The sequence below is a fragment of the Bombus impatiens genome, unplaced genomic scaffold, assembly GCF_000188095.3.
Source record: "Bombus impatiens unplaced genomic scaffold, BIMP_2.2 scf_0463, whole genome shotgun sequence".
Lineage (NCBI taxonomy): Eukaryota > Metazoa > Arthropoda > Insecta > Hymenoptera > Apidae > Bombus > Bombus impatiens.
In genome coordinates this window covers 987,150-997,047 of record NT_176882.1, presented here as the reverse complement: position 1 = coordinate 997,047, position 9,898 = coordinate 987,150, and the positions used below count along the sequence as shown (strand labels likewise).

Here is a 9,898-nt window from a genome sequence, read left to right as displayed (position 1 = left end):
CAGCGTCGAGGGCCAGCCACCGTCGGAAAATTTCGTAACCGTATTGTCCATTGGTAGCGGTAAGAAAGAGGATGAACCTCCTCTACCTGTAACTTTGACAAAGAACCCAAGCAACGGAGTCGATGGACCACTCGAGGAAGAAGTCGAAGTGTACAGATTACCAGGAGAGCGATTAGGCTTTGGATTGAAGTTCGAAGGAGGAAATAAGACGTCTGAAAGGGTTAGGAGGCTGTTTGTTCAGAGCTGCGCGGAACAAAGCCCGGCCAGTAGAGCGAAATGTTCGTGGGGTACTTTGGGAGAGGGTGACGAGGTAAGGAAATTGTCGAGTTTTGCTAGTACCTACTAAGCCTTCTTTCCTAATGCTTTATCTAAACGATGTTCCAACTCTAATTTTGTAAAACATTAAGGAAAAATAAGGAAAAATATAGGGAGCAAAGCAGTTTGTATTTGTCACGTCTTTACGCTAAATTAGTCGCGCTTATGCTCTATACGCTAAATAAGATAAATATCCAGGTGTCCTGTTTCTTTGTAACCAACCTGTATGTTTAAAGATAAAAGCATTCTTAAGTCGTTCTGTGCTTCTCGTTCGGTATTAGACTTAGACTTCTAGTAATTTTAACGAACGTTAAGAGGGTGGATTGAACGAACTGATCACTTCTCCGTGTCACGAGTGACGTTTATAATTTTCGAGACCCAGTTGCCGCGTAACGATTCCCAGGAGAAGCGGTTTGTTTCTAGGAAAGAACAGGAGCAAGAAACGAGCTTGCCGCATCATCTCACGTGCGCACACACCGGTCATGTTACCGTGTCTCTTTTCCAGGTACTCTCGATAGACGGTGTACCAGTGACACACATGACTCGGTTGGATTGCGTGAGGCGATTGAAGGAGTCACAGCTAGTTATCAAGCTAATGGTTAGGTGCAGAGGAGCGCTCAGGCCCGAAGTGGTGAGCGCTGAGAAAAAGAGTTCACCGGAGAAAAACAAAGTGCCGCCCGAATTGCCATCGGCGCCTCCGCCTGTACCGCCGCGAAAGTTGAGGCAAGCTCGAGGCTTGGCCGACGGCGAAGCGAACCCGAGTCCTGTCAAAAAATCCTGGAACGGATCCAGGTCGCAGAGTAGCTCGCACACTATTTCGCAGACGAGTTCGCAAAATAGTTCTCAAAATGGATCACCCAGCACGCAGCTAGCCAATCAGCTCGACAGCAAGTCGAGTCCATTCGATAGCTGCGAGGCTTCCCCGAAAAGCAATGGATCCGTTCAAGAAAGCCCGAAGGGATCGCCCAAGGAACGCTCGCCCGAATTCGCGAAATCGAAGCAGGTGAAGTAACGATGAAAATAAAACGCTCGAAACAACTAGAGGATCGCATTATCGTTTAATGGCCGTTTTAAACTTTATTTTTCTCGTAGCATCATAAAGATAACGCATCGATCTATCACAAGTATCGCAAAAATATCATGTCGATCTAGCACGTGGTAGCCACTTTGGCGCCTATCCGTCCGAATGGCGAAGTAGAATCATCGATTCGGTAGCGATTCTCTAGTCGTTTTAAGCGATGTATCTTATTTTTCTTCGATACGATCAACGAATATTAATGTCTGTACATTCGCAGGAACCTCCAGAAGCGATGGTATACGTGGACGCCAGGTCGCAATGTGGCTCGACTCACGGAAGCACGTCAGACGACACAGGTAGCTCGATGTCAACAGTGATCGATCGATTTTCAACCTCGGACCGAGTATCCACAATTTCAACTGCCTCGACTGCTTCCACAACCTCCGAGCAGCCGAACGAATTCTCACGAATCGACCAAGACTTCGACCGATCCTCGGACCGCGACTCGCAACTGTCCAAGGCGATTTGTCCATTCGAGAACCTGGACGATTACTCGTCAAACCCTCCCGATTACCTGCTTCGCCGTCTAGCTAGCTCGGAAGCAGTGACCCACGTGGAGTCGCGAGGAGAAGTGGAGAAGATCACCGCGGTAGTGGCACCGAACACTGTGCTGATCGAGGAAACGATCACCTTTCAGCCGCCGTTGAGCTTCCAGGACGCGCCGTTAAGCTACGGCCACGAAGCCAGACCTGATCTTTTTTACACGGCCGATCTGGCCGCCGACTCGACGACGCATTTCAGGCCAATTAAGGACGACGTGGAGCTCGTCGAGCGCGTGAACAGCATCCACGAGGAGTTCCACGCAACGAGCTCCTCGAAGGAGCTGGAGAAGCACAAGGAGACGTCCAGCGGACGAAGTTCGGACAGGACGCCTCCGCCTCTGCCGGCGAGGAATCACGTAAACAGGATCAGCGTCAATCAACCGACCAACGATCGCGCCGTCGACTCGCGTTCCCAGAAACTGTCCGACCAGTCCTCCATCGAGACTTCCGACAGCCAGGATGCACCTGTTCTACCGCCCAAGCCGCTACCCAGAAGAGACGTCAAGATCAGACGGAAGAGACCACCTCCGCCGCCGCCGCCACCCACGATCGTGCCCCGAACCGAGGTCAAACCCTCCTCGTTACCCGAGTCCAGGCAAACGAGTTTCGAGGAGGACGACGAGCCACCGCGCCTCAACGCTGACATCACCAGCAGCAAACTGGACGAGGTTGTCGTCAGGGCGAAGCTCGAGGACAGATCGAAGATTCACGACAGACGAGATTTAGAAATGAATCCGACACTATCGAAGAGTTTCGGCGACGAAGCTGGAGATTCGGAGAAGAAGAGAATCGAAGAAACGGATGACACCGAGTCTATGGAGGACTATGATCCTCGAGAGGACGAAGGCTTCAGGACGAACAAGGTGTTGGAGATAATCGAGATAAGGAAAGCGAAAGCGTTCTCGCCTCGCAGGGCGAATTTAACGATGCGCGAGGACGACGAGGAGAAGAGTAAATGTAAAATTAATGATGATGAACGAAGAAATGATGATAGTGAAAGGACGAAGGTAATAAATGTGAGTAACAGTAACTATCAGCAACCGGTAAGACCTAAACCAGAGCTTAGGACTTCACTTACGATTTCAACTGAAATAGAAGATTCTGACGACGAAGGAGAACAGGTTACGAAGTTTAATGAGCCGATAGATGAACAGGACGATAAGAAGGACGTTAGAAACGAGAATTTGGATCAATTTGGTTCACCGGTTAAAGCTGATATACTTGGACGACGAGAAAGCAGCGAAAGCGAGGATTCCTATCGATCGTGTAACGATATTAGCGTGCATAGTCTAACGAATAGCTGTACCCAAAACAACAAGGAAATTATGGACGAGGAAGACACGAGCGAAGAAAGCGACGACGGAGATTATTACTGGCAGAGCAACTTGGCGACGATTGGCGAAGAGGAGGAAACGAATTCTCTAGAATATACGAATCCGTGAGTCTTCGAGTCTTCATCTTCGTTGCGTTTTAACCTGTTAATCGGGTCATGCTTTAACATATTCGCAGCTACTAAGGTACGGCTGGTCCTTTGCAGCTGCATCTTTCTTCTTATGTAAAAAATTTTGATTTCGAAAAGTATGTTATTTATATATATACGTAAATATTATTTTAATACATTGATCGTTGTTCTGTGTTTCATCGAAATGCACGAACTCAAAAACATGACACAATAGTTACGTTAGCAGCATCGTAGCATAGTCAGTAGCAGCGAATGTGTTAAACAAACACTTCTTTAATCAGGAAAATAAGAATAAATACGGACAAATCAATTAGGTCGATTTTAGTTCGTGCTAATGTAAATTATAGTAGAATCTTTTTCAGAAATATGAAAGGGCAGGTAAAAAGATAAGGGATCCCTATATAAAACCATTATTATATCTAGAAGATATTGAGTTACAAATTGAGTTACCAGTTAACTCGTCTTCCCGGTTTAACTGATTAAAGTATAACTTGTCTGCCCACGGTAGACTCCTTTCTAATGAACTTTCACTATAATTATGATTAAAGTAGTACCATTACGCGACTACGTTAGGCTATTTATCTCTGGATTCTGCTGCGCTCCTTCAATTCTAGTATCTCAATCTCACATTCGTTTCTATAGACAAAAGTCCTTTTAACCAAACGTTTCAAACAAATCTTTGCGCATAAAGTTCCAACGTGAAACTACGTTTCTTTCGTTTCATCTTGAAGCTCAATAGATTGTTTAAGGATAGAAAAACACCCAAAAGAAAATCCAAAGATCGGAATTAACGGACGACTTAACTTTGACCGTTTCAACGCGGATGTTCCTTTTAACAATAAACGTAATAACACAATATTACAAATTATAATACAAATAGTTTAAAAAATATATAGCTCGATCGTGATATCTTAAATGGAATACTTAGTTCCATTTTTCTATATGCCGCGCTTTTTGCGAGCAAAATATTCCAAGAAAGAAGATATCTGAAGAGATACGACCGTGAAGAAGAAATAAAGAGAACAGCAAAGTTGAACAATTTCTCGCACCAGTCGTAGCGAACGATCCTTGTCGCACTTTGCTGGTGTCGATCCACGAATTTGAACGAGGTGGAACTTTTTAGGATTGAACAATATGTTTGGCGATAAACGTGTCGTTCAACTTGGCGAAACCAGTTCTCGAAACAGGGAACAAAAGCAGTGTTCGTACGCAATGATCGGTCGCGAGATACCTCCGATCAGCTGCCTGATTTTACTCCAAAACTGGTCTCGGTGTCTTACTACGAATTATCAAAGTATACCATCTACTAGATTTTACCGGAATACGCTTTTCGCGCCGATCTGCTATCTTATTCACAGTGTTTACGTAGGAAGCAGTCTAAGTAGGTAGCAGTTCACAGTACATTAATTCCCAACTATGGATCGCGTCGAGAAACCTCACGCGGTGAGGTTCTTTAATTGTGAGCAAATTGCGCTTCCGCCCTGCATTTCCCTAGTTTGCCACGATTAACATGCCCGCCACGATTTATGCTTGCAAAACGCTACTCGTGTTTATTTATAGCACGATCGAACCACGCCTCGCTCGATGCATAATTGAGTTATTAGGTCGTTTCGTAAGCTTTGTTGGTCTTTTGTGGAAAGCTTGATAGAGAATTGGGAAAATGTACGTTAATGTTCGTTGGTGTATTCTCGAGAAGTTTGTTTGGAAAATCGAAGAAAAGTTTCGAGATAACGTATCTTCGTAGGAATTGGAATAGGATGTAACTTCATAGGAATAGGAATGTATGCGCCACTTAAATAAAGTATTATAGGAATGTTTTTCTGCTTACTAAGTAGCCTCGTAAATTCTTTTCCAAAGAACTACTCTTCTTGAATGATTCTTGTAGGATTATGAATGGACCATTAACCGATCTCGAACGTCTTTTCTTAATCGTTACATTGAATGATCAACCGGAAACTCATTGCTTCGACAACAATACGAGATGTTAATTATTTTTGCCGATAAATCAATGAATAGTTTTGTACGTTAAGAGTGTAAAAATTAAATACTAATTAATTAAGAAAATAAACAACTAAAAGGCGATGATACAGATACGAAACGATGCTCCATTAAAAGTCGATAATACGAAAGGAAACAAGTTAAATGAAATAACTTAATAGTATTGGATGTTCAGTGTTTTTGCAAGTTACACACGTCTTTCCTCCATTTAATTTCGAGCCGTTTGATCGGCACGAAACCGATACGATGAATAGATGGAATCGATCACGCACGTGGCATCGGTAAGCGATACAATAAAATCGAAAGCGAGCGATTAACATTCCAAAAGATTCTGCTGGATTCGAACGAAGCGTGTTTAAGTGAAAGGGTGAAATTTCAGAGGGCTGTAGTTAGGTTGAGTAATGGTATGCTTCCAAACACCATTTGAAAGATTTCGGTCATTTTGCCTGGCGTGCTACGTAAAGAGAGTTAACTGCCCACTTAGCTAACGTAAAAGGATTCGATATGCGGAAACGAAACAGCACGGACTATCCCATTGACTTCGTTACAATTGCGTGTCTGCACGAAATACAATCCTACACAAAAATGTTATTAGGTTGTAACATATTAAATGTCAGATTCTGTTGTATCGATCTTCGAGATCTCGTAGATCATTTCGTATATCATTTTAAAATTAAGATTTTTCTCTTCCTTACAACCAATATCTGTGGCTTAACAATCAGACACTTCTTATTCCACAGCCTAATACCTTTAATTTCAAACAACCATTAAAATTCTTTCACGACTTGCTCGATTGATAAAGACTATTTTTATTTATTTCCGATTAATATGAATTACGTTTATTTATTTTGTTTCGCAGGAATAAAGAATCGAACGACAGCGGGGCAAACGCCGTGGGAAAAACAGAACGACAGGAATTACCGGGCAAGGAAAACAAATTCGATGCAAATGGTAAGTAAGAATAAAGCGATGTCTTCGCTATTCTCTTGCTGTCTATTTTGATGTTGGGAAAAGTTCCGCTTGGCAAATTAAAACACGCGTTCGGGGTCAGTACAGAACAATTAAGCGTACTGTCTGGGAGGGGGTTCTATTAAAATCGCTCGAATCAGTCGATTACGTCCATTAACAGTGCTAACTGCGCAAAAATGTTAGCGCCGGTATCGCTATTCGCGTTGACCCGCATTTCCTCTAATTGCCAAGTTTCTCGTCTCGCAAATACGTGACTCTTATCTGCTATCAAACGAATCAGCTTCATTAAAATGAATCAACTGGTCCTACCCTCTCTCTCTCTCTCCCTTTCTAACATATCGTACGATGTAGCCCCGAAACAACTACAAATTGAAACGACTCCTTAGAAGTAATGCCGGAATTAATAAAATTCGTAATCCGCTTGTCTTCGTTAAATTCATTGAATTAAATTCATTGAATTCGTAAGAAACGAAACAATAAATATTGATTCGTCTCTCTGTGTTAAAAATATCAAAATATCGATTGTTTCAACATCGTACAATCTTTTCACGAATAATTATTAAATAGTTGAAAGATGTAGAGTAAAAAGATTACGAAATTTTTATCTTCTTCGCTTGCTGCACACCTTTGGCTAATAACTATGCAGTTGATGCGACCTTAACCTTTGATAAAAAAAGAAAAGGATAAAAAGAGAAAAGGAATTTGCTATCTCGAACGACACGAGAAGTCGACCAGAGAGAGTTCGTTTGAACTCTGTACGCAAAGGTTGAGAGCTGGAAGGCTAACGTGGCGAAGGAATTCGCCAGGGCAGAGAGAATACGCGACACGCACGCCCACGCACGCGTCCCTTCGCCTCGCCGCTCGGCGCGTCGCGTCGCGTCGCGTCGCGCTTCATAAAGGTTACGCATTAATCTCGGTGCGTTACGCACCGCTAAGGTTCTCCGGTTTCGCGCGTGTGCACGCCAGCGAGCATTCAAAACGGAGGCAACTCTCTCGAGCGAGAGACAAAGGCGTGTTTGCCTGGGCGCACCTTCGACACGAGGAATTCCTGCCTCGGCTCGATCCACGCCGAGCAGATCCGCCGCTGCTACTCATTGTCCGCCAAAGATGGATCGCGAGTATCGCGAGACTTACGTGGGAAATCGAAGGCACGGAGATCGGTGTGGCTAGCGACCGTCTCTTACGACCTCTTCTAAACACGCTAAAAATATCTCTCTCAACTAGCTGGATGAACGTTGAATGAACTCTGGAGTTTATGGACCCCAGTTACGAAACACGCTTAGAAACGTAGTATGTAGCGTTAATCCATTATGGATGAAACAGTGGAATACGTAATGTGTGGATAAAGGCTGTAGGATATTACGAAATTGTAAATAGGAAGCTGTAAGGAAATGAAGTCAAATTATCGATATAAATGAGAAACAGAAGAAAAATCTCCATAATCGAAAAAAAGAAATATACGAAGATAAGAAGAGAAAGTTAGGAGCGTTTTATAGAAGGACAAGGTTTGAAATTCCACGTGTTATCCACCACCTCCAACGATAGATTAACAACACCGAGCGTGTATTGTAAGAAATCTTCTCTAGTTTCAAAACGCTACAACAAAAGAGGTGGTATAAATAGAAGCTAACAACACCAAGCACATGCAACAAGAAAATACCATTAACTCGAGAATTGTTGAAGTATTTCATACCACGATACACTGTCGCTCACAGTTATTCACGCGGTACATATGTTTCATCTTTTTCCATAAAACGATGTTAGATTTCTTTTACGAAATGACATTTGAAAGATAATTCTGTATCAAAAGTTCAAAACATAGCACTAAGAAAAATATACGGAAATAGATTGGCGACAGAAATTTTCTGAAATTATACGCAAAAGTACTACAAAATAGAAAAATATATTCTTCCCTATCAGTATATTCCTGACAAAAAAAAAAAAAAAGGAATATTTCGCCATTATTTTCCGACTTTCTGAATTATGTACCGTGTGTCGCCGGGTTAACTAGACTCGTTTGAAGCGCGTGCTATCGCGGCAGCGGCTTTTAATCCAACGTTCCTATTGTAGAAAAGGCGCGCAGTAATTGCTAGGCTGGATGTACCGGATGTCGATTATCGTGGGCGTACGCGCGATCATTTACACTCGGTGCATTATTACTCGGTGCAGCGCGCCTCGTGATCCAGTAAATGGTGTACGACCGAGATGTTTTCGCACCTCTCGCGAACCGCGCGAGGGTAACCAACGTGAGCGTCTCGTATTTTAGCTAGCGCGTTAACACAGGAGAGGATGCTAAGAGGAAAGCTAAAGACTAGCCTGCAGCTTCTAAATATGGATTCCGACGGTTCATTTATAATTGAAGTTCCGCCGGGGAAAAGCGAGCGGAGCGGTCATTAATTTTTGCATACAGGGGATCAACGTGTGTGCGTGGCGACCAGCCGTTGCTCGTTAAATTTCTCGGGAAAGTGGTTTCCAAGGAGCTGCGGGCGATTTCGTCTTCATAGTTGAAATTGTACGCGCGAAGGTTTAACGTTTTGAGATTCCAAGACCGACGATTCCGAGCCGCGAAAAGAAATAAGGAAACTCCTTTCGATCGATAATCGGCGAGCACCACTCCTCGAAAGTGGATGCTCGATCGCGGTCGGTGGGTGTGAGAACGAAACCGTTAAGAATAATTCAAGAAGTAGCAAGTAGGCAAGGCGAAGGAAGGTTAGGCAAGGAAGGCATACCGAAGTTGGTCAAGTAGCAGCTACTTTGCACAGGCTAACGATGAACCAGGTTTTTAGGATCCTATTAAACGCGAGACTTTACGACCTACGGATAAATACATATCGTCAGTGCGTTACTTTCAAGCGGCTTGTTTAACTTTTCGCCGTATTTACCGAACGAAACGCGAAATCGTTGACATTCCTCCCTTCACCGTTTCGATTCGTTCGCCTTCCGACCTTGCCGCTCCTTAAATAGAACCACCCATGCCGCTCTTTCCAATATTTTAATTTAATCCGCGAGCTACGAAATCGTGGCAGCAAAAGGAGAACCCGATATAAGATCAAGGTTCCGGAGAACACAGAGTTCCGTGTCGATTCGGTCTCCAACGATCGGTTGACGCGTTTCTAACCCGAGTGAACGTCAACCGTTTGTTACGTAAAGCATCGGATAATCGGGAGAAATGATAAATGGTCCATGGAAAAGGAACAAGAGATATGCGCAGGCGGTCGTGTCACCGCGTTCCATCAGGTGAGCCTGCTGGCCTCTCGGCGACCAGAGTTGCGCTCGGTTGCGAGTGTGGGTGGCTAGTCAGGCTCTGTCAGGGCATAGTAGTCACAACAATATGGCGGTCGCGCATACCCAACTCCAGTGTTCACCGTCTGGTTTCTCGAGCTCTCGCAGTGGCTGACCGCGCTCAAGGTCCCCCATTCCCCCTTAATCGCCTTCCTTTTCGAGATCTTTCACTTTGGTTCGTTCCCAATCGAAGAGACCGCAATCTCTGGCCATACACGCGTATTGACTATGAATCCTGAACGGAGGAGACAG

General features: G+C 44.1%; 1 protein-coding gene and 1 long non-coding RNA gene across 6 annotated transcripts in view; one reads left to right on the top strand and one right to left on the bottom strand.

The window, feature by feature from the left end:
* Positions 1-9,898, top strand: part of LOC100747974 (serine-rich adhesin for platelets) — a 60,217-nt gene that overhangs the window by 10,499 nt on the left and 39,820 nt on the right. For both annotated transcript variants that reach the window (XM_033321501.1, XM_012387191.3), the window contains exons 3-6: positions 1-310; positions 821-1,318; positions 1,611-3,373; positions 6,255-6,346. In XM_033321501.1, coding sequence (XP_033177392.1) covers positions 1-310; positions 821-1,318; positions 1,611-3,373; positions 6,255-6,346 — 2,663 coding nt within the window. The remainder of the gene's footprint in view (positions 311-820; positions 1,319-1,610; positions 3,374-6,254; positions 6,347-9,898) is intronic.
* The window catches only part of LOC117151826, a 133,831-nt gene that overhangs the window by 108,814 nt on the left and 15,119 nt on the right, over positions 1-9,898 (bottom strand). The gene's annotated exons all lie outside the window — the stretch shown is intronic.